At 38.2% G+C, this 25,461-nt stretch overlaps 1 protein-coding gene across 4 annotated transcripts in view; it reads left to right on the top strand.

The window, feature by feature from the left end:
• The window catches only part of GRID2 (glutamate ionotropic receptor delta type subunit 2), a 671,892-nt gene that overhangs the window by 371,882 nt on the left and 274,549 nt on the right, over positions 1-25,461 (top strand). For all 4 annotated transcript variants that reach the window (XR_008484345.1, XM_054295276.1, XM_054295268.1 and 1 more), the window contains exon 3: positions 18,559-18,843. Coding sequence is in view for 3 of the 4 variants with exons in the window: in XM_054295276.1 (XP_054151251.1) it covers positions 18,559-18,843 (285 nt within the window). In the remaining variant the exon portion in view is untranslated. The remainder of the gene's footprint in view (positions 1-18,558; positions 18,844-25,461) is intronic.

Raw genomic sequence — 25,461 nt, 5'->3', positions numbered from 1 at the left:
AATAAATTAACATTTTCTTCCCTGCTCCACTTTTTTCTTATCTGTTTCTCTCAACCTGCTGAAGTTGTTTAGATGTGTGGGTTTTTAACATTCCCTTTATAAGTTCCTGATAGAGATGTTACGAAGCAGTAAGTGTGCCAATACCTTGCAGACATTTAAGCAATCATTATAAAAAAATAAAAATCAAGATGCATTTCTGATTCTTTTTTGTAAGTTTTTTTTAGTAAATGCGTTTAGACTAGGGACGTGCCCAAACGACTAAGAAGTAAAAATATTCTTTGTGCCAGGGTTTGTTTTGGAAGCAGGAAAAAAAGGTGGTGTTCTGAGGTTCAATATCTAGGCTTGCTTTTGATGAGAGAAGGATGACAAAGAAGTGAGGTGACAAGAAAGTTGTAATTAAATGTGACAGTTTAAGGATGATCTGAAGGGTTAGATCTTACTCAATGACTCAGCAACCTGAAACAGCCTGAGTGTAGTAAGTGAGGAGGAAAGCAACCTTGATGTTATTATCCCCTGCTTCCTGAGGGATAACCAGGAGTGATGAAGCCTCTCTGTTAGGATTAGAAGCAGTTTTACCTCCAGCAATCTAGTATGATTCTCCTGATGCTACACAGTGCTTTACTTAACCTCAAAGTACTGAGCAGTATATCCCAGCTGATACAGAGCAGTACTATCAGGTAGGTTTACTAGTTCTCTTATCATCCTAGTTAGTGTAATTGGATAAGGCAGCTTTCCCCCAGGAAAAATGGTACCAAGGAAAAAGAGGGCAAATGAAAGCACAGTGGATTTTTTTTGAACAATTCCATAGCAGTGTGCAGCTCCATTTGCTTATACTAGCTTTGAAATTGCCCCAGTTTATCCACTTAGAAGAATTAATTATTGCCAATGGAAATCATGCTGGTTTTACGTTATATGTAAAAGCTGAGCTATTGTGGATGCTCCAGCAGAGCTTATTTAAAAATTATGCAGGCCCACTTTTTGCCCCAAAGTAGCCTGGCAGGCTAACATGTTGGAATGATATAAAATATTTGGTCTTCTGTTTATATTTTCAGGGATTTTTTTGTTTCCCCTCATCTTAGATGAGTGCCATGAATATTTTTTCTAGTTTATTGCAGGATGACCCTGGTTCAGTCTTTCATTATTGCAGCATTTTCAGTCTAGAAAAATACATACTTACTGATCCTTTTAGCTTTGTTCTTGTTCTCCTGCACTCTTTCAGTAAATATAGAAAAGATTTGAAGTTTTTTGTAGTTTTAATGTTTTTGACAGCAAATCTTTTAGCTGTATTGGTGTTGTTCAGATGCAAAGCAATAGAAATTACTGAAATCTCAAAAATGTAGGTGAAGTAAATTGTCTCCCATGCAACTCTAAGTTCAGTATCTGTTATCACTGTCTCATTAATAAAGCTCTGTGTGCCCATTTGTGGTCCCTGCTTAAAAGCATGTCCATGTCATAAAATGCAGAAGCCAAGAAATTTCAGTTCAGCAAGGGATAAAAGCAATACAGATTTAGAGGAAGTATGGAATAGATTCCTGTAACTACCTAAAGTGAGGTTTTTCATGTATAGACTTTTTTTTTCCCTAATTAGTGTGGCATGAAGTGTGCCTAGTTTCTGTAAGAGGTTTTTATGGTGTGGGAAGAAAATCTTTGAAGATTTTATTTTGAGATATAATCCTTAAAGTATTGCTGGGGTGGGTGGTGTTTGTTTTGGTTGTTGTCATGGTTTTTTTTGGGGGGTGGGGCATTTTTTGTTTGGGTTGCAATTTTTTCTTATGTTTGGACAGGTTTTTATTTGGGTTGATTTTAATTTGTATAACAAAGTGAGACTTCTTAGACAACTCCTCATCAGTGTACTCTCTCTGGCATTCTAGAAAATGGCCAAATAATGTTTAAACATCAAATCCTGTTGTGCTTGCTTTGATTTTATATTGTTACCTACCCTAAACTAAATCAATTAAATACTACACATCTGTCTTTCAAAATCTGTGTAAAGTATCACCATAGGAATCTCTATGCTGCTGGATTTGAAGATTGTCTGTTGGGTTTTGAGCATGGATTTCAGACACACAGTTGTGCTTCCTTTCTTTTAAGATGCTTGCTGGTTATATGTTCCATAGATCTTCTCAGCAGCCTACTGAAGACTGCCTGGATAATGTGGGATTTCATGCCTGTGTGCAAATAGGCTTCATGGTTTACTGAAAAGAAGATATTAAAAGAATGAAATAAGAAAAAAAAAAAAACCACAATAGGCCAGAGGTATCTTCTGTATCCAAACATAATGGTTTGTCTGAAGTTGTTGTAAGAAGTAGCAAGAAAGATGGGAGTCTAGATATGCCAAATTTCTAAAATAGGGTGTTTTCTGTTTTTACATGATAGCTGAGTGATTTGTGCACACAGTCAGGATATGGGAGGCACAAATTCTTTTCTGCCTCAGAGGATTTCAACTTATATCTCTCATAATCAGAAGGACAAAGTGTCTGATGGGAGAAGAGCAGGCTGCTGGACCCCTGGGTTGCAGCCCATGATCCATTACATGTGTGAGCAGCCTATGCAAAGTGAAGTGGTCAGAGAGGCAGACTGGGGCTTCACTACCCAGAATAATCCAGGGTCACATGAGGTGGTGTTGTTAAGTAAAGAAGAAAACTGGGTTCAAATCCTCTGTCCTGAACAACAGCTTCAATTACTATGTGTTGACTATGTGTGTACGGATTTCCAGTGGTGAATCTCCCCAAGTAAATAGGGCCACAAAAACTGTTCTAATAATTAAAGTAAAACTTTTCCCAGTCCTGCAGGCCCTCATCAAGTATCTGCTTTTGTGGCAATGGCTTATTACATAAAGGCACAGCACTTTACCCATTTGCTCTACCACTGCGCTAAAGGGAAACTTTTATGTGAACAGATAGATGTGAAGCAATTTAATTCAGGAATTTGAAGATCTCAGCGGTGCTCTGGATGAAAAGCCGGTGACCTTTGCTTGCAGAGACAACTGCTGGTCAGAGTTATGTAGAAGTCCTGGCTTAAGTCTTTTAAAATACTGTCTAACACAATAGTTAAAATCCTACAGCAGCCTGTCTATTCTTAGTGTTTTACCTGTCCTGCCTGGAACAACTCTAGTAATAATGATTGACTTCCCAAAAAAATGTAATCAAGGCTTTACTTTCAATTCCATATTCTGTTATATAGCCCTAAACGTATCTGTAGTGCTTGACCAGAATTGATACAATTAATTATATAACAGCTCAAAGTCTCCTTCTTTTAATATTATAGTACAGAGAAGATTGGGGAATACTAAGTAAACATCTAACCACAGTGTGCCTGCATTGGACTGGTTGGATTTTTGTTCCCTGTAATTCAGGTTGCTGTGGGTATATGCTTGCTTAGTTCAACTTGTAAGAGCTATTCTCTAGTTTGTTTAAATTCTGACAGTTTTATAGTGCATCTTGCAGGGACCCATTACTGTCATGTCACCTTGGAAAACCAAGTGGAACTGGATTTGGAAGTTGTATGGTGAAAACAATAAAATCGAGAAAGCTGGAGTGACCCTTGGCTAGGGTTTAAAATGAATATGTACAGAAATGTGGCTTTTTGTTATTAATGGCAAAGACAAACAAAAAGTGATCTTTGCCAGCCCGCAGTTCCTCCTGCTCCTCCACAGCTGCCTGCTTCCTCAGGGCCGGGCTGTCTGTCTTTATGTGAAATTTTCCCTAATCTAGTTTGTCCAGGCTTACCAAACATCATAGGGACATGCTGTTTGAAAATCCCCTCATTTGAAGTAGTCAGGTTTCTGATTTGCAGAATTGCTAATCTTCCTCCAGCTGAGGGAAAGTGGTCGCAGCCTGTGTTTTGAGCAGTTGCCCTATTAATTTTATCATTCTTCCCGTTACCAGTGTTCTATAAAATGCATTTTTTTGTCTAATCCATTTTTCAAAACAACAGTGCTGGTAATAACTCCATTTGCAAAGGTATCTATTAAAAATGAGACAATGGTATCAGTCCACCAAAACAGCATTATGTGCTATAGTCTTCTTTGTGAAAGGAGAGTAGTTCCTAACTCTGCAGCAGGATATGCAAGCGTGAATCCATGAGTCTGTGCCAGCTCCTATTAGCAGCAAAAAGACAAGAACCCAAGGCAATGGGCAGTTTACATATTCTGCAGCCAGAGGAGTTTCTATTTCTGTTATACTCCCAGGTACAGAGAAAAAATTAGCATGTGGAGAAAGCTGTCCTTTAGCTGTGAGGCACATGTGAAACAGCAGCATCTCAGCGTGATTACAAAGCAGTGGCACGTGCTAGGTTGGGAATTGTACCTCAGTGGTACAGCTGTGGTCTGCAAAACATGCTTGTTTTGTTGTTTTTGAGAAACTGCTGGATGGGGTTCTAGAATGGGTGACAGAAGAGGCTTGAGGACTGCAGCCCCCTGAAACTTCCTGCCACCTCAAAGAGCTTTTGTGGTACATTTCATTGTCATTCTCCAATGAAATCCTCAAATCTGTCTTTTGGTGGTAGACTTGAACACCTTCCCAAGAATGTGTACTTGGAAGTAAAAAGGAACTGATCTGCCAGGTTCCTGCATGGAAGTTGATCCAGAGGACTTTAGTGTAAATCCCAGTCTAAGCAGGGGAATATGGATATAGGTGATTGTCTTTATGGGAAACATCAAGAAGGAGGTAAACATGAGTTCCATGGTGAAACCATGGCTGAAACTTTGTTCCGCTGGGGAGGGTGGGTGCCATGGGCCCAAGAGGCTGAAGCACATCATTTAGGTCTGTTCAAGGCTCTGTACCTGCCTCTCCTTTGCAGAAAAAGGATTTCTTGGAGAAGCAAGACCTTTCAAAAAGGAGTTGGGCTAAGGGATATTGGTCATGCCAGTCCTGGAAGGCGTGCCCAAGTAATTTAACAGGAATTGTAATCACAATTTTAGCTTGTCACCAAAACCTCAGCTCCTTGGATGCTTTAAGTGCCAATTGGCAAAAAGCAGTAGAAGAAAAAATTAAGCCAATAGGAAAAAGTGTTACTCACTGGAAGAAGCTTTTGAGAAAATCACTTTAAGCAGGACTTCTACTGCATTTCCTGGGCTGTCCTTATTTTTCAAATATATAAAGTTTGAGACTAGGGCTGGGTTGTGTTTTTGTTTGCATTTTGTTTGTTAGTTGTGGGTTTGTGGAGTTTTTTTCATGTTTTAAATACTCTGCAAGTTCCTGGTATTTGCAAACTTAAGAGATGCATGAAGATACAAGGCTTATTCTTTGCCATTCTTTATTTGACATCCCTGGATTTTAACAATGATTAGTTTTGCCTCTAGAAATGACTGTGATACTGAGAATAGGAGGATTTCCTTTTTCCCCTTCCTACTCTGTCTCACCTTTTATTGCTTACTTTGGGAAGTGTGGCATTTTGACAATCCTCATATGTGTGCAAATCACCTTATTCCATAGTGTTTGACATTGCTCATCTGCCTTCATACAAAATAACAAGGAATGAAAGCTGCATTAATTCATATGTCAACTTAAGGCTAAAAAAGGCTTTTATTTTCTATTATGGGGAAAAAGACAGTGGATTTTTGGGCACCCCTTGCACCAATGCTAAATATTTGCTTTACAAAGCACTGACCTTAGACATTTTCTGTGATTGGTTGTCTTAATGACTTACAAGTGTAGGCACCTTTCATGAATGATAGAGACTGTGTTATTCAAGTTGAAGGATGTGTTTTTCTCTTGGTTTTGTGTTTGGTCCATGCATCTTGTCACAGAATATTTTTGTGCATGATGAGTTGGAGCCAGTCGTGTAGTATTTTCTTTGTATAGATACTTATTTGTGTGCATGGGTACTGCTGACAGACCAAATAAGAAAATGGATGCATCCAACTGCTAGGAAAAAAAAAATCTCCAGTGTATTCACTACATTGCAATTAAAAAATAAGCTATTATCAAAGGCAGCAAGGGGAAGAGAATGAAAGAAAAATACTGGCTAACAGTACCTTAGCACATAACAGTATAAAATTCCCCTGCTCACAAAGGAAGATAATTGACTGCATAAAACTTGAGAAATGGAAGAACGGGCTTGGCTCTCTCCTCACTAATTCCTAAGTGAAAATCAGGCATAACTCTTGTAAGTCAGAAAACTTCACACCTTTCAAAACTGGTGAATTGAGATCAGGGCTATTTATTAAGCTTAAGCCTCCTGTTTTATCCAAGCTCTGCAGAAATAGACTTAGAGACAAAGGAATAATGTATTAGAATTATGCAAACTCATGTGTTAAAATGAATTTTGAATTTATTTACTCTTGACAGCTAGTCATCTGTAATGAAATTTCTAAAAACTGTCCTTCTTTATTTTTTCCTGTGGAACAGCTCTTGCAACACAATAATGGGAGGCAGTGGGAAAGGTAGGCAGTGTCTGTGCTTAGGCCAGGCCAATGGCACAAAGACCATGTAGGCTTTGCTACAACATCCTTGGCAGTGCTTATGTGACTTAAGAAAATCCTGCCCTACTCAGTCTCCTAAGGAAGCCTTTCTGAAGTGTCAGCATTTTTTTTTTTTGTTGCATGCACAGGACTCAAACATAAGAGGCATTTGGAGTGCCACTTCCCTTGTGAAGGGACCAGAGTTTTACTAGGCAGAATAAGAGGGTTTTGTAACTCCAGTTCTTCAGATGTGCTGCTTTGTCTGTTATGTCCTTCAGATCTTGTGGTAAAATATAAATAACCCTACTTCCTTGTTTTTATGAAGTATTGGACATGCTGGAAGGAAAATAGTACCTTTTATGTCAGTTCTTTGGTTTTGCCTGTGTGCTTCCCCACAAACGATACCTGTAGATCATAAGGTGTGTGGCAATCTGGTTTATTGCCATTTTCTGGGCATCCCTGCAAGCTATGCCAGCTAAATGCATGGAAAAAGCAAGTCAAAGGGAATGACACTATGTGCAATCCACAAGTAGGAGCTCTTAATATAGACAGTAAGCCTGGTTCCCCTCTTTCATATCCGGTAGTGACAGAACAAGTCTGTTGCTACTTGAGAGGTAATACCAATGCAAAATGACTAAAGACGACTGAATCCTGTAGTGGAGTCAATATCTTTGTTTTGAGGAATTATTGTGGCAGCATGAAAGAGCTGGAGAAAAAAACCCATGTCAGTAAATACATGAAGTGCTGCACCACAGGAGCAAAGTCTTCAGTGGAAAAATAGACTTGCTGGTATCTGAAGCAACACAGTGAGCACCGGTGCTTAGATCCAATAGCAATTAAAATATTTTAAGAGATCTAGGAAGAAAATGGTAATTTCTATTTCAGGGAAAAGCTAGTGAGCAGACTCAGTAGTCCTGCTGCTTCACTCTACATGGTGCTCCTGCACGTGGCACTGCTGTCTTGTGCTGTATAGCCCGGCAAAACAACTTCTGCTCCAGCTTTGGAAGCTGAGACCAATTTTTTTTTCACTTTCAACATGGTTTTGTGTTTGTCAGGGAGAGATACAATTTTAAAATGCTTCTTTAAAGGCAAAGGAAAGATTTGCCTCTGATTCCAAATAGGACTTGTGTCAATTGATTTCTAATAGTTCACTGAGCATGTTTTTTGTTGGACATGTCTCTCCAGTGTCAGAAGTGGGTTTTTGTGGAGGGATAGAATGTAAGATATAGTGGAGAAGGTAGTATCACACCTGAGGAGTTGCAGCTGTACTGATCACCAAAGATTAGGAACAGGCCTGCCCTTAACAGGCCACAGCTGTGTCCAATAAGAAGACGAGTGCTACAAAAGAGTGGGTTAGCTGGGTGAGGAGAGTTCGAGTTTGTTGGCTGTGTGGTGAAGAGAGATGGAGTTAGTTGGTTGTGCTGTGAAGAAGGAGTCAGTCCTGTGAGGCGTTGCCCATGAGAAATCACTGAGAAGGTAGGGAACTTTTGAAATATGATGACAACAGGTTTTAAATTTCATTTCAATCCTGTTTTCCCATGGTGTGAATGGTTTAGAACAACTGCTGGTTTCAATTATGGTTAAGTGTTTAGTGTTACTCAAATGGTCCTTATTGAAAATTTAGATTTTTCCATTTTGGAGTTATGCAAATTTCTTTTTCTGTGACATTGGGAAAAAGTCAAGAGAAAAGAAAAGCTTCATTACCTTCTTTTCCTGGCATCTCTTGCAGCCATTACAGTCAAAGCAATCTCAGTAAAAGGTTGCAACTGGCACTAAAGGAACACTGCACCATTATTATTCCTGGAGTAAGAAAGCAAAAATAGACTCTGAGACTTAGGCACATTTTGTCTTCTCTCTCCTTCTCTTCACAGGCTGAAGCTGCTGCCAAGCCCAGCTGCTGCTTTGTCTGTAACATGCACCAAGTTGATTTTTCCCCAGTGCCCTTTTGGCTGACGTGTCTGTCAATGCATTGGCTATTTGCACTTCAGCAGATACAGTACAGTATCACTGTCACTGTCCCCCTTGCTGTATCTTCTGCTCTCCTCCATTACTCCCACACAGCAGCAACCTCCTCCTCCATGATATCTAAATGGATTTATTACTCCCCAGCTGCACATCTTACTGTCTCATCACTTACTAGCATTTAACATCCTTCTCTATTACCTCAAAACTGATGTCATCCCTCGTTTTATTCCTTTATTGTTGTTGCTTCTAAAGTCCTTTGTTCCTTTTTTTGCTCTCCCCATGCCTTTCACCAGTACTGTTTTAACATTTCTGATTTCTTATCTTCACTATGTCAGCATTGCACCCTCAGCTCTTTGTCAACGCGTTGTTCTGGATTTCTAGGTCTTGCATACTTGTTAGTGAATCTCTGGCTTATCTGGTGTTGCTAGAGCCAATCACACTGCACATCAGGTATGAAAGAAACCATATTGAGACTGTTTTTAAATAATATGAGCAAAGATGCTGGAGTCCTCCAACATGAGTATTTATCTTTTTCCAAAACTCATGATCATGAGCTCAGGAGTTGAATTATCCATGCACAGTTCCACCTGGTCCTCCCCTTACCTCAATAACTTATAGTTTCCCTCCTGTTGAACTCTCATCTGTAGTTTTCCTTGGAAAATGTTTACTCCTTTATTGAATGCTTCTGCTTATAATGCATTCTCCATGTCTGCTGGCACTTTGTGTTATCCATCAATACTTTGTATCTGACCTACAGCTCTGCTTTCCTTTTCCAGATTTACTCCCCATTAACTACATACTTGTATCTCAGTATTTTCTCATAATCAACAGTGGTCTTGCTTTGGGGTCACTGTGGATGTGCAAGCATTTGTCACTTAATTCTGTTTTGTAGGTTGCCTTGCTTTCCTTCAAAATCTTTAGTTTTCATAAAGCATTGTTACATTGGGCTCAGAACATAAAATACTTTCAATGGCACACTAATGCACAAAACAAACAGTAAAAAGGTGCAACAAAGAACTTTATTTTCAGCTTTTTTGCTTGTTTGAGCTTGGCACGGAAAACAATTTTCTTGTCTTGCTTTTTGACCTTGGGCTAGAAACTCCTCTTGGCACATCTGGGGTTTTTTATTCTCTGAAATAGAGATGAAGATGCTGAGCGTCTTTGCAAAGCAGCTTCAAAACTGCAAATAAAAAATAAAAGTTAAAGGTAGTTTTTTTTTTTTTTCTTATCATGCTTGTTTTCCTGTGTGTCAGTCAGTGAAACAAGCAGAATGTCTATTCTTAGCAGATAATAATGGTGATAGTTGTTTTGACTCATCTGAGGTTTTCTTGAGTGGCTAAGTTGCTAATGGAACTCATGCTCTGAACTCCTACAGACTTCTCCGTTTTTTCACAGTCGTGTATTTTTTTGCAACTGATGTACCACCTCCCTTGCTTTCTGCTTGTTCTCATACAATGTTCTTTATCTTGATGTAGAGTCTGTTTCCCTTTTTTGTGTCAAATGCAAGATCTGGCGTTTGTGTTGTTTGCTCTTGAGTTGCTCTGTTTGATTCACTCATCTGGAAGAACTGGCTCCTTTTTCTTTTGTTGTTGATGTTTGTTTGTTTCATTTTATTTTTGTTGTTTGGAGGGTTACTTTTGAGAAATAAATGTATACCTTTTTCGGCTTGGGAAATACACTGTCTGCAATGCCACATTAAAAGACTGAAATAGTTGCTTAGCTGTCCCCATAGAAGAACATTCCCTGAATATTTGCTGTTTGCACTACAGGAAAGAAAGCTCTCTCAGATTACTTTTCACAGATTTCTTTTGGCTTGGGGGATGGTCTGATTTTGAGCAGTGTTGCTCAGTAATATCTTTGCTTGGAAGGATGCCAAGCTCATCCAGGGCAGCACAGGCAGCTCTTCCCATTGTAGGGCTTCCAATTAAACTAATGCTACCAGCTGTGTGTTCTTTTGTCTGCCCTGGACTGGGCTGTGGTATTGTGCTTCCCACTGTATCTCTCCAGCAGAGCCTGTTGTCTCCATATTAATAGTTTGGGCAAGAGAAGGGGGGGCCATGAAGCATTTCAGAAAAGAGAGGAGATGTAAAGGAGCTCTGGTGATGGAAGTTATTCTCAGAAATGGGCCTTCTAACCTTGAAAAATTTGGTGTGGGGAACTCAAGTGTAATCTCTTTCATTTAGATCATGCAAAAGCGTTCCACAAAGGTGTCAAAGTGTCATAATCACCAAAGCATAAGGGAAATCAGACTACTAATCCCAAATTAGTCATGCGACAATCTTCAGATTCTCAGTCCAGTCTCAGGTTCTCTAGATTTTGATTCTGGGCATTGAAAGCAACAGGATGAAGAAGGAGGGGGAAAAATAAAAATGAAAAAAGAAGAGATGGATGAGGTGACATGAAGAGGAAAAAAAAGAGTTGTTTTGCCTTCTGGAGCAGATTCTAACGAGAGGAGAACTGGCAAGGGGAGGATGAAAGCCAATGCTCTCCGATGCTCAGGGCAGGAAAAATCAGATAGGAAAGAAAGTTAGACCCAAGACAGAAAGGATGGAAGGCAAAAAATTGTAAGACAGTCTGATTCACAGGGGGCAAAGAAAGTGTAATCTTTGTCAAATGTCATAAAGTTCAATGTTTTATCCTCTTAACAAGAAAATTACCCTGGTTTCTTTTAACAGATTTTGTTGGTGGTGGTTTTTTTTCCCCCCAGCACTTCTACACAGACTTCCAGAGAACACAGAATTATAGTAAATCCCTGTGATTTTATCAGGATGTTATCTTCTGATAAAATTATATTTAATTTTATATTAAGCTGCTTTAAGACTCAGCCTTATTGTTTCCATATAATTGCTGCTAAGCAGCAATTGTCTGCTGTGCAGCAGGCAAGCTTGATATTGAAAGGGTATCAGAGAGTATGTGCTGCCTAGTAACTCTTCAAACAGCTGCTTAAGGAAATAAAAGATCCAGAAACAGTGCAAGGGTGAAGGAACAGAGTAAGAGATGAAGTTGTCATTGTACACTGAGGAAATATGTCCTTCATAAATTAGGTAATCAAGTGGAATCTAGCACTGGAAATGGGAAGTTTTGATTTTGCTGAATGGATGAATGGAAATTGCTCATGCAACACTTTGAACAAGGATGCTGGCAGTAGATGAGATTTGGCTTGTGTCGGTGGGAGTTCAGCACAAATTAAAGAGAATATTTTGTAGGCGTTCTTGGAATCTATGCCTATGTTTCCTTGCATTTCTTATTTTCCAGTAGGCTACATTACCTTTTCAGACAGACATCCCAGTTGAGATGCCAGGACTCTAGAGGTCAGTTTTGTGATGTGTATCTAGCCTTTTCTCCAGTGAATGTCACTGCCTAGCCTTAATTGATTTTAAATTTCTTTCCGTGCCCTTTTTCACATCTTAGTGCACATTTCAACCCTTTCTACAACAGTGCTGCCTGGCACAGCCTCCTTTTTCCAGATCTATCAATACTACATCCTCTTTTGACATATCAACCATAGGCACTCTGGAAACATCCTGTGCATTTTAGGGAGTATATTCAGGTTTACATCCTAACAGACATGGCATATAAAGCCACTCTTCAGCTGAAGGTTTGTGCCCATGTAATTTCTTTAAAGTGGAGAGTGGTTCTAAATGTTTTTTAACATGTTCAGGCTTCTTGAAAAGCTGAGAACCATCATTTGCCTGAGACAAAGCCTGAGTGCAACTGTTGAGTGCCAAGTAAAAACCAGATTTAAAAACCATAGAAAGTTATGCTGCTGTTTCTCTGCCTGATGTGCTAGCCTGGCAAGACACGTATCCTCTTTGTGCATCTGTAGAATCAAATGGAAGACCTAAAGGTTGACAAGCAGGAAAAAGTAAATAAATCAGGATGCTTGTCCAAAAAGAGAACTTGTGGAGCCTTCTTTCTGTTTGGTGGCCTTTGTAAGCTGCAGTTCTTTCAAGCACTCTAACTGAATCCTGCAAGCCGTGGCATCAAAATACCTTTCATGTATAAATCTTGCTTCCCTCCAAATTTGGGAGACTTGTAGGTCATTTTTTTCAAGGCTCAGATTATTTATTGCATTTTAATGTGATGGATTTAACTCTACCGTAGTTGGCAAAGCTTATATACTGGAAAATATCTGACCCAGAAAAGGCTCTCAAATGCTTTTTATTATTGAAAGTTCCAAAAGTCGTTGTGGTGTTTTGTGCAACAGAGATGCAAATGTGCTTTCTGGTAATAGTTTTAGGTATCAGAAGTTTGGATTATTTTTCCCAAACAAAGAAATCCCAAGGCTTAGAAAGCACAGCTGCTAAGGCTCAAACACAAGTTTGTTTTACAGTCAGGACAAACTAAAATCCCTTAAAGGTTAATTACAAGTGAATTTAAAATACTGTTAGTCAGAATTGTGTATAATGTAGTGGCAAATTTTTACTAACGTTTACAGAGAAGATGTTAATGAAGTGGAATTCTCTAACCTTATCTAAAAAAGGAACAGGATAGACTGTTATCTGCATTGCAGAGGAGAATATTCTTTAAAATCCAGTCAATAATTTCCCCTCCCCCCCACTTTATCCTTATTTCCTTCTGAAGGGTTTTCAGGATATATTAAAAATGTGCTGTCATTCTTCTAGAAATAATTCAGCTCTAAGTCTGGGATGAACCATTGTGCTATGAAGGAAAAATAATTTGCAAGAGCAGAATTGCCATCTAAAAGTGACTAAAAGGATTTATTAGAAATTTGAGACCAATCTCACTTGATCATGGATCTCAATCACATTTCATTCTACTTCTTGCATCTGAGATTATGAACACCAGACAAAAAGACCTGTAGTTTATCTGTTTAAACTTCTCGTCACTTTTCATGGCTGTTTTCTTGTGAATATATTATCTTTCTGCAATGTACTCATGGGTGGTTTGGGGAACATTTAAAGGTGACAAAGACAAAAAAGGCATGCATTTTGGGAGGGAGCAGAACATCATAGTGAAAGAAATGCAGATTTTAACCTTATTCCTTACCCTTTGCAACAGAGAATTTGTATGCTGTGGTCCCTCAGTCTTCATCAGCACCATGAAGCTCAGAAAGGATTTGAGGAACAGCCAACAGCATATTTTCAAAATGAACAAGAAATAATAGCTTGTATTTCCAAAGCTACATAGAAGCTGCCTAATATGCATTTCTAAGGGCTTAGGTATTTTGACCCTTGAATCAGATGTGTATCCTGGTTTGGATGTGGATTAGCATGAATAGGGACAGTGACTTTGTAGAATGCTTTAATAAATCCATTAGTGCTCTCTTCATTACTACTGTATGGAGAAAACCTGAGGCTCCTATGGATTAGGTTTTTTTCCCTGCCCTCTGACCAAAGTGTACGTTCCTGGCCATTTGGATGAGATGGAGAATAAATCTGAGTATTCTTCAAGGGAACCTGGGATTCTTCTGGTGGTTAATTGTACAGACTCCAAAAGAGAGTAAGAAAAAATCTTTCTGTGGAAAGACTGTATTCACCTTAAGCAGAAATCAAAGGAAAGCAAATTTGGCCCAACTGTATGGAACCCTCCTGGGGATAAAGTCCTTAGAGCATTTTCAAAACATAGAGCAGATGCACAGGGTAACAAACTGTTTATAGTCTCCATCCCACATCAGAGATCTCAGTCAAGAGAGGTTTTCTTCCCCAGATTCACATTCAGATAAATAGCTTGGAGGCATTACACTACACGGGTAATGTGGAAAACATCCAGGAGCACTGAGATTGAAATGATGTCAGCTTTGAAGAGGACATCCAGCAGAATGATGCTGAGGTGTGTGGCTGGCCCATGGGACCATGATTCTGGGAACAGTGTTCAGAGCTAATTTTTGTTCACTCAGCATCATCTGAGTCAAACAAACACTGCTGCTTTTCTGGAAGGAGCCTGGTACTTTCTAAATTACAGAAGCTTAAAAGAACCGTAGAATACGTGTCTGGTTATTTAAAGGGATCCTACCCACTATTTATGCACAGAATTTAGCATTTTCAAAAACCTGGTGTTAAGAGTTGCTCTGACTTTGTTTAACAACCAATTTAAGTGGGAGCAAAATTGGACTGCTAGCCAAGTCTCTAGAGATCCTACACTACTTTTTTCAGTTTGGCTCGTCAGTTCACAGTAGATGAGGATGATGTGTTGTGATTTACTATTAGAAGAACATGGGAGAAATAAGAAGAAAAATTCTCACTTTCATAGCAATAGTGGAAACTCAGTAGTCCCTTTTTTTTTTTTTGTGCATCTTATTTATCCTTACATCTGTTTTTAACTTGCTCTTATTTATAGATTTTTTGGGGTGTTTTCTTTCTACATTGCAGCAACTAGTAGTTATTTAAGGACCTACCATTCTTTCCATTTTAGAGAGAACTCATTTTAGGGACACATTTGTTACCATGGCCATTTAAATTCTGCTTTGCTGGAAATGCTTGTACATGCTGATTGCCTAGATGTAAATTATTTATTTCAAATTCAATTGGTTGTACTCTTTATTTAAAAAAAATAAATAGCACACTAGCCACAAAATTACGTTTTTTTATTTTCTTTAGATGCCTGCCAAACTAGTAAGAGTTTTTACTCTGAAAGATTGCTTTTTTGTTACTGGCAATTGGCCCACCAGCGTTGAAAATTCAGAAACTTTGCATTTTGAAAAAAGACCAAGATAAGCTGGAGAGTTAAACATAATGCTGAGTACATGCCAGCATGCTGTATATATATAAAATGGTGAAGCATTTCAAGTCATCTTACTGATATTCTTCATATTCTTTCTATGAAATGTTGAAAATAATGTGATCAGTTTTATTCCTTTAGCTGGTGAAGATGCAGTTGTTAAGAACATCTGCTACATGGTGATTAGAAGAGTGAGCTAATATTTGGACAACTTCTGTTTAAATGTAGCTTATAGTTTGAGTCAATATTTTAGAAACACTATTACTGAACTCCTGCTCTTCCTTTGTTAAATTTGTGATGGAGCTGTGTACAGGTCCATCTGAGTTTGGCATTTCTACAGGGCATGACTGAGGACTTTATAGACACAGCAATATTTTTTATTTCTCTACTTGATGGTAAACTAATATTCCTTGATCATATTGGCAGTAGACTAAACACCAGCTTGAAAATACAACCAACCAAGGAAGTTGTAGTAAATTAAATTGCGACAGAGTTTTGAATGCCAAGATAGCATTCAAGTGTGTGTGTGTGTGTATATATATATAGATATATATGAGTATGTGGGTTTTTAACATAGATGGGGCAAAACAAAACTTGGATGTTTCAGCCTCGGGGAAGGAATGCAACCAAGATCTCATATGTTTGAACTCTAGCTTTTAGTCCATTGGTAAGATGCAATTGAAAGATTTGGAACACTAGGAGCAGGATTTAATAGAGCTGGTGTTACTGAGGGAGGAAAAAGGCTTGAGAAAGTACATAGACCTCAATCTTGTGCTTTTTACCAATGAACTCTTCTACTGGAGACAACAAAAGTTCTTCTTGGCTGAGAAATATTTCAATGTCATACATGATATTTTACATAATACATAGGCTTTACTTTGTATGTGTTTATACTGCAGAAACTATATTTCTGCTCAAAGAATAATCCTGTCAGTCTGACTCAGAGGTGAACTCTCGATTCAGGCATTGATTTTCTAGAAAAAGCTCCCTCTGAGATATTGTCCCTTCTCCAGCAGCTAATCTGTGTATTAGCAAGCCTCTAAGAGTGCAGGAGTAAGGTCTATTTTAGCATAATTAAGTGCATATTGTCCCAATTCAGCCAGCACAATTCTCATAAGCATATCATGGAAGAAAGAGACACCCAGGCAACTTCAGTCTGGAGGCTATTGTAACAAATGTGATGCAGTGTTAAGGGAGAAGATTTTCATCCTTCATTCAGTTTGTTTGCCAGTATTAAGATTTGGTCCTGTGGAGCTGAATGTTCCATGCTGTTTTGTTCCTCTTCATGTTTCAATAACAATTTTCATAAAAAGCATATCTCCCACTCCATGGCATTACAGGGAGTGGTTATCGAGAGTCTGAAAGTGTGCCTGGAAATTTAGACATTTTCAAGCAATTTCTAGAATGCATTTTGACATGGCGGTATTTTTAAAAGTCAGGCTTCATTGACTGGTGGGTCACACCACACATTTTATCTGAACAAGTGACATCAGAGGCAAAAACCTTAATGTTTTGTTGAATTAGGCTTTTGAAAAATCTAACATTTATTTTTTTCATATCAATTATATCAATATCTAGCAATATATCAACAGAAAATAGTGGTTTTTTTCTCAAGCCATGGCACTCTCACTGGGATATGCAGCCTAGATATTGCAGCCCTTGGTACAGGAAAACCAAATAAAGAAAGAGGTTCAGGATGTCCCTAAAAATTTAACTTGACAAGCCTTTTATCTTTGATTAAAGTGATGAGGAAGGACTGTAACAAGCAGCATGAAAGATTAATAGTTATTAAGATTGTTTTGAAATGTTCCAAATTTTAGAAACTTGTGAAATACCAATAATTTTTTTGTCCCATTATTAATCATATTGATACTTTCCTGAAGAAGGATACTTGAAGTTATCAAAAATGTATTACCTTTAACCTAAAGTCCAGAATCTGAGCTGTATTCAGAGTGTGCAACAGAGAGAACACTTTATACTAAGCCAAAACACTTTGAAACCTCTGTGTGGGGATGCTCTCTCTCTCCCATATTTATCTGCATGATGGAATTCAGAAGGGCTCCAAGGGACAAAGCCTCAGCAGCAGCATCAGTAGGGCCTGGAAGTACACCCTTGTATGTTCCAGATCTCTCTCTCTTAATGAAAATAATGCTCTGGCTTTAGGAGACAGCGGTTCTCAGCACTCCTGGCCTCTGGTGCTGTCCTTTGGCTTCAAAGTCAATCTCTATATGGGCCTGATGTGGAACTCCATTCCTCACACTGCAAATATTCCCATTGAGATCAATAGTGTGTTTGCAAAGTAAAATATTACTCACTGTGAGCAAGAGCCATATGATGTGAGACAACAGGTCTGGCACTAAAATATGTTTTTATATTTTCAGGTGAATATATTCTCACATGTGGGTTTCTTGTTTTGGCCTGCACCTGTTGTGTGTGCAGAGTAGTCCTGCAGAAGAAATAATTGTACAGTTTAGTATTAGATATTCATATGTAAACACATTGGTTTTACCATCCCATTACTCATTTACATGTGTAAATGCAGGTTAACTGCTTGTGTAACTTTGCCAGTGAAAATTTTACTATTTCAAATTTAGCCTTGGTTGTGTTCTGGAGAATTATGCTACAAGTCTATGTTATTTCTTCATTCAAGTTCTCCAGCCTTTCAGAAACACAGTATAAACACTTGACTCTGATTCACAGGGTAACCCTTCAAAATTGCAGACCTAATGATTATAAATTTTTTTGATATTTACTGATTGCATCAACATTGTTCATGATAAACACCATTTTATTAATGTGGATGCTACTGATGATGTACTTAAGGCTGTCTACTGTAACTAATAGGATCATTAGTTAGTTTTAAGGTGTTATATTTTGCAGTCAACTTCATGTCTTAAAGATGTGAGCAAAGTAAATGTATAGAAACTGTTCACTGAATTTTGAAAGCATTTTGCTATTTATAAGACTAGCTTGGGGGTGAGGGGAAGGTTGTTTTTCTTCTAAAGAAAAAGAAAATTTTATGTGAGATATATACATCCTATATACATATAGCTCTTAAATCCTAGAAGAAACTTTTTTCCCTTGGACAACTTATTGCACATAATGCTCTTCAGTTGTCTTCAAAAGTTGACAGCAAGCCTGAGCTGTTATTACAAGTTTTCCCTGTATAATGCAAAGATGCTATTATTCATCGAGCTGTTGTGCTAGACTTTGAAGAGTGCTTATCTCCTTGGGTGGTCATGTTAATTCCATAGCCAAAATCAGTTCTTAGTGTTTTTGAGAAGGGATGGACATGACAATCTTCAAGCTTAGACCACAAGAAACCTCAAAGGGAATAGACTGGCTTTGTGATTTTGATGAATTTTAGATCTGGATTACTCAATATAAAAAATGTACCCATATTTCCTTGATTGGATTGCTGTGTTTCAGCTCCCAGTGTATTTCAGCAGCAAAACAGGCTGTGTGCGCTGAACCTCTCTCACTCCCCACGTCTCTTTGTTTTCTTACAGCCTGTGACCTGATGAACCAAGGCATCCTGGCCCTTGTCAGCTCCATTGGGTGCACGTCAGCAGGATCCCTGCAGTCTCTGGCCGATGCCATGCACATCCCTCACCTCTTCATCCAGCGCGCCCCGGCAGGAACGCCGAGGAGCGGCTGTGGGCTCACCAGGAGCAACCGCAACGATGACTACACGCTCTCCGTGCGGCCCCCCGTCTACCTAAATGATGTCATCCTCAGGGTGGTCACAGAATACGCCTGGCAGAAATTCATTATTTTTTACGATAATGACTATGGTAAGTAAGTATTTATCAGGGTGGTTTTTGTCAAATCCGTAATCCTGTTGAAAATTGTCGCGTTACGGCTTTATGGTCTTCCAACAGATTATGTTTTGCTTGCGAACATTTATGGTTCTGGCACTATTTTACAGCACCTCAGAGAAATCTATTTCTAAAATCCATCAACATTTACAGGTTTATTTGATAATGTCTTTGTTAGAGTTGGCTGATTAATTAAGAACTTATGTGTTTTTCTATTCTACCCGTGTTTATGAAGCATAAAACTTTTTAGCCAGCTCTCTTGTTTTTTTTGGGCAGTAGAAACATAAAATGACAATTGAAGATGCAACGTATAAGCTTTGCATTCTGTAGATTTGTTTATTGTGTGGTGAATCTCTTCTGTTTGTTGGCATATACTTTCTGGCCATAACCCGAAGCGATGGTGAATGTAGGTCAGAGGTTTGGCAAGAACAAGGTGCTAGTCATAAATATAAAACATGCAGAAATAAGTTCTCAAGAGTGAAGAAGTTGAGGAGGAGGAGGGCTTGGACAAGACAACATCCCGTCTGTTTTGAGTTCATTCAGTGTTCCTGAAAGGTGCTGAATTGGTCGTTTTTGTGTGATAGAGTAAGTGTGACACAGATGGCAGTGTCACAAGACTGCACCATCCAGCTCAGTGAATCAGCCAATTTTGGCCCAAATATTTTTTACAGCTGACAGGAGAACTGGAAAGATTTCTCCGGTAGGCTGCATTATCTAACAAATTTAACAATCTTTATTTCTGTGAAAAATTGCTTTGCAACCAGACCTGTTTTCTTCAGATGCATCCAATATTCATAAGTAATCATGACTGCCTTGGATGAGCATTTTAAAACTTATGTTCAAAGTTTAATCTTTAAGTTATAGAAAAATGCTCACTTCAGCGATTTACTGTGCATAATATCTGGTTCATTTGGGTCAGGTGTTATTGATTTTTGTTCCCTGCCTACATAATAAATTCCTAAATTAGAAGACTAGAAAGTGATGAATAGGAGAATTCTTCTCTATAACAGAGCAGCACCTAAAAGCACCAGCCATGGCATAAGGAACACACACACAAAAACCCCTAAAAATGAAACCTAAAAATCTCACAGCAGAGTATTTTTGCTCAGAAATTATGAGTTTGTGTATTTAAATGCCAGGTACCTATGAAGACAACTATAAACTTTTAATTTAAGGGGTATCTTTTTTGCATGTATTTTTGAGTTCAAAAGCCTCAAGCAAATTTTATAATTAATATCTTTGAATAGTTATATTTGAAAATACTGGGTTTAAATTATTCAAGTTTCGTTATTTAATTTAAAAATACAGTTCAGACGCCATGCTATTTTGTCCTTTATATCTGGGTGAGAACTTCATAATGGTGTGACTTATGTAACACAGATGCTTGCCTGCCTGCAAGGAATTAGTTTCCAAGCAATAGCTCATTCAGTGACACAACATCCTCAGATGTGACCTGTGGCAAATATTTAGACTCTGTACCAGCATTCAGAACTCAGTAGTCAACAAGTAGTGCCTTACTAACCAAGAGAGGCTGGTAATCTGACTCTGATTAGCGATCGCCATCCCAGACATCAGGACAAGGTGCAAAAAACCCCCAACATTCTGCATTTATTATATTCTGAGCAGTCTGTTCCCTTTCTAACCATTTGTGTGGCTTGGGCATTTTTTGGGGGGTGATTTTAGGTTGTTTTTTTGAGTTGAGGGGTGTGTGTACATAGTTTGGAATTCATACCATGGATAAAATGATTTTAAATGTAAGCTGATATTTAAATTACCCTACAACTCGGAGTAGAGCTATTAGCTGTGCAATAGTATGTTTCTTTAGACTGCATCAAGCAAAATCCTTGATTTCAACAGCCATCCTAGGGCAGCAAGCCATTTCTGTATTCTTTTGCTTCTTACTGTTTCTTTATAAAGATTTTATAAAGATGCTGATTTCATTTCATTGATTGAGAGGTTTCCCTCTTCATTTTTAATAACAAAGAGAGCAGAACTTTGAGATCAGCATATCTAACTTGAGGCCTCTCATTCTTTCCTTTGATAACTGGCTCTCCATTTCTTTTTCTTGCTCATACTGGAATGCTCATCTAATCCTTTGCTGCCCTGTTTCAGATGAAACCATTACGTTTCACCATTAGGTTTCAAAATCATTGTGTTTTGCCTGTTCACAATCCTTTTACCTAGTTCTTGATCTATGACAGCAGTTTTTCACAGACCATGATGACATTTTTTGATTAGTAGCCCCTAGAAAGTAATCTTGCCACATTGTTATAAATATTCACAAATTATATAATTTCTCCCCTTTTCCTGCTATTTTATTGGTAAACTGAAAAAATTTCTCCTATATTAGCAGTTTGCATTTTCTCTTCCTGGATTCTCTCTTGATGGAAGAAGAACTAGCACAGAGAGAGGCATGAAGAAATTAAGGCATGAAAAGAGGAACTAGAATCACTTTTTAGTGGATTACAGAGTGAATAAGTCTGAATTCAGTATTTATCATACTTTGAGCAGCAGGTTGGACAGTATAATGTCCTGAAATTTCATCCAACTCTAATAATTCTGTAATGTGTGAGAAAGCCACGTTTTAGATGGGTCTCTAGGCATGGAATATTTTTACAAAAGAGAACTCTTCAAGCGTCAGTTGGAATTTTTAAAAAGAGAGTTGGCCCAAGAACTCCAGAAGACCCTGAGGAAGGGAACATGGCCATTAGCTTCTGTGCCTATTTTAGGAAGAAGTCAAGATTGGTGATGCAGATATGGGGCGGAGGTCCAGGAATAATCCATCCCTTTGGTCAGCATCAGTGCAGTTTAGGGTGGTTGCAATTTCCTCTGGGAGATTCCAGTCTTGTACCTCACCTTCCCTGAGAGGTTCTGCTGCAGTGAGACTTATTTATTTTCTCAGCTCATACAGACCTAAAATAAAATTCTTGCTAAAAGCTTTGCTCAGTGAAACTGCTTGCAGCAGTTACTATTAGACATCTTAATAGAACATTTAGTACTAAACATTAAAGTAGGTGGGAGTTTGATACCTGCATTAGAATTGATTTCGTATTAGGAGCAGATTATTGATATGCTGTGCACAGCTGTCTGCAAAACTGACACCTGTGCGAGCAGCAATTTCTTGCCCTGGTGATATTTTTCATGTGCAGCAAACATTCCTTCTCAAGGTGTGTATCATAACATGAAGTAGTGTCTCCATAGCAGTAAATGACACTTGACAAATAATGGGGATATAGATTCTGGTGCATGTTGATGCTTTTATTTGTCTCATTCTTGCCATCTTTTTCTATGTTAGAAAATGTCAAAGCAATAATAGACAGATTCCAGCAACTATCAGAACTCCTTTCCTTTCCAATAAGTTATTTTGTGTAGTCATTTAATTGAATTATTTAAAACAAAATACTTTAGTTGTATTACTGAAATTATTTCCAACAATAATTTTGCTCTGTGGAAGAAAATGGGCCTTTCATATTTTTCTACAGTAAACAAATTTTCCTACAGTAAAATTAGGATCTTATCCAAAGTACATACTGCACTAAACCAGTTGCCTTGCACATTTCATAAAGGCTGCAAACCTTTATGTGTCAATTTATCAAAATCAAAGGTTTTAAATCCTATCAATGCAATTGCTTTTGAATTTTATCTTGCAGTCTTTCATAGATTGCTTTCCATTATCAGAGAATTTTTTATAATGGAAATGTTTTCTGCCGATCTGAGAACAATATCCCGTATGTTAATACTGCTTACAATCTCAAATTCTTATTTTGAATGTAAGTAGATGCGTACATTCAGTTTTACTGTTTTAACACTACTGTACTAACATCTAAATCTTAGAAACTTCGAGTCTACTCAAAGGTTCTTTACTGATAAGGAAAGTTAAGTCTTCGAAAGATGCAATTCTTTCATTAAGTCATAACTAACTGGATGTTGTAAAAGTGAGGTAGAAATGAATTTCTGAAATAATTGACATCTAAGTTTTCAAGTTTTGTTTCTTTTCTAAGAAATTTGAAGATAGGCTGACTATTTTAAGACAAAACAAATGACGCCTTGATAATTGTAAAAAATCTTATTTTTCTACTGTTGACTTTGTTATGCTAAGTAAAGACTCCAGAAGAGCCATAGTCTTTTCTAAGTGGCAGAGCCTCCCTAGTAACAAATGTGAAGCCAGCATAGAGTAGGAACTTAATTAATAAGTGGGGATGTGAGAAGAAAGAAAGAACATCCTAAAGTGAGCAGGCTTAGGTGATATGTGCTGTATTTCATTTACTATAATTGTATTGTTAGTGTATAAATTCAGATGAACTCTTGAAAATCAGAAGAAGTTGTCTTTTCCCTAATCCTTGCATTCTGCAAGCATGATCTAGAGCAAATCCCAGTGCTGCCAGTCCCCCTGGTAGAACAAGTAGAACAAGTTAGGGCCTGTCCAGGACGTGAAATCTGATTTTGTTTAGGAAAATTTAATACATGGATATTAAAAGCATTCAAGAACAATTCTGCACTTCTTCAAACGCTGTTAAACAGAGTCTTCTTGCAGAGATAAAGAGTAGGCGGCATGAAATGCAGCAGAATTATGCAGTAGACTGATGCCTTTCTCAAACTGCCATTAAAATTACTATCCACGCAGCGTGTAGAAGCCAAACCATTTAGGCAGCCAAATCAGCTCCTACTCGCTTCATTCTTGACTGCTCAGCTCAACGTGTAGGATCGTTGTGCAGAGGGGGTTTGTGCATCTCCTCCTCACAAGCAGATGTAGAGACTGGGAAGCTCCTCCTCCTGTCTGAATTCTTCCTTAGGAGCATCAGCACCCTTTCAGTGAAGGCATTTTGAGATTGGACACTGTAAATGTATAACTTATCCCTTTGGAAATTGCCGAGTTTGGGTTTATAAAAAGAACCACTGCCATCTGTAAACACTTTGAGCAAGTTTGCCAAGTTATTAATATTTATGGTTTCAAGTTCAAAGCAAGCAAAATGCAGTTTGAAACGGCAAATCATACGTGATCCACAGACTGGCCCATGACAGTGGCCAGTCACAACATGAAAAAGACACATTTCATGTGTGTGTGAGCCCAGGCCAAATGGGCAGAGTGAGCTGCAGTCCCCGCATACTGTTGGGTTTTATCTCTGTGGTGTATCAGCAAGGGAGAAGCTTTTGCAATTTGTGTTTTACTCCTGGGCAGTTTACAGCTCACTGTATTTTTCAGGAAAAAAATGTAGCTACTTTTCTGTATGAATGAACCTTTTCTGTATGAATGAACTTTATGAATGAACCAGTCAATCTCTGCAAGAACATAGTTGTGAATCTCGTGCAATTTACAGTGTAGGTATCTCTGCATTTCTAAGATGAAAGACAGAAAGTTGAGCTGCTTGGAAACATTTATTTTTAATGTTTTGTTGCTGCTAAAGTGGATAGAAAGATTCTGCAGTCTTCCTATTGAAAGGCTGAGGGAATAAGACTTTTTCTGGAAAATTAATTTTATCTTCATCCCAATTCTTTTATTGTGGTGATATTAACATTTTAAAACCCTTCTGTATTTTTTATTAAAAGAAAAAAATTCTTTTTTTTTTCTTTTAATATAAAATTAAAACCCCACTTCTCTTTCCCGGTTTTTGGCCTAACCTTGTGTATTTCATCCCAGCATGCTTTTGGTATGCAGCCATCACTGGAGATCTATGAAATATTTACTGATTCCAGAACTAAGATATCTTTCCTTACAGTTTTTTGACCTTCCAACTAATACTGCAAATATTTGGCAATGGATATTTGCCATTCCCTTAGGCGTTATTTTAATTTTGACTTTTGTAAAGAAGAGAGAAAAAGCAAGCTTTAAGGCTATGAAGGGGATTTGCTCTGTGAGGCTGAAGGAGGCATTCCCACAGGAAACAGAAGTTGTTGAAGAAGTAATTGCCAAGACTTGGCTGGAACAGAATGGAGGAGGTTAGCAGTAAAAAAGACTTTAGTGGGCATCTGTCTTGAAAAACTTCCTCATGGATCTCCCTTCTTGTTCCTTTATCAAATACAGGGGTTTCAGTTTAGTTCCACACAAGGAAAGGATGAAGGCAGCAGTGTGAGGTACCTGGCCAGTAGAAGGTGTCTCAAGCTCAGTCTGAGAGAGGATTTTGCAGAAAGAGACAAAATGAAATAGAATCTTAAGGTGAGCGCAGTGACATTTGCATTACGGAGAAGTTCAGCCTAAGTAAACAAGTCTGTGAAACCATGAAGATAAAAGAGCATGATCCCCATCCCTAACCCAGAAAGGCAGTGGTTTTCAAATAAATTTGAAAGTTTAGAATTGAAGCGCTGTTATTGAGAGATCCCAGCAAAACAAGGGTTGTACCTGAAATCTGAAAGGCTGAGCTGCTTGCAGAAGGGCTACCCTCCTGCATTTCAAGAGGGGTGATATTCTGAGATAATGCCCATCTCCATGTATGGGCCCCAAATTCCCAGCATTTCCTTTAATATCAGTATAAAATAAGTGGTCCTGTGGATCTCTTTCCTGCACATATGTTTTCCAGAAATAAATATGATGACCACTGACATAGATGTGCTTGAAACCATAACATTTTCTAATTGTTTTAAGTTTTAATGCAAGTT

The sequence above is a fragment of the Melozone crissalis genome, unplaced genomic scaffold (assembly GCF_028551555.1).
Source record: "Melozone crissalis strain CALT ecotype California unplaced genomic scaffold, PUWL_Pcris_2 ptg000006l_1, whole genome shotgun sequence".
Taxonomy (NCBI): Eukaryota; Metazoa; Chordata; class Aves; order Passeriformes; family Passerellidae; genus Melozone; species Melozone crissalis.
The sequence above is the reverse complement of the archived record's forward strand: the minus strand, read 5'-3'. Positions and strand labels throughout refer to the sequence as shown.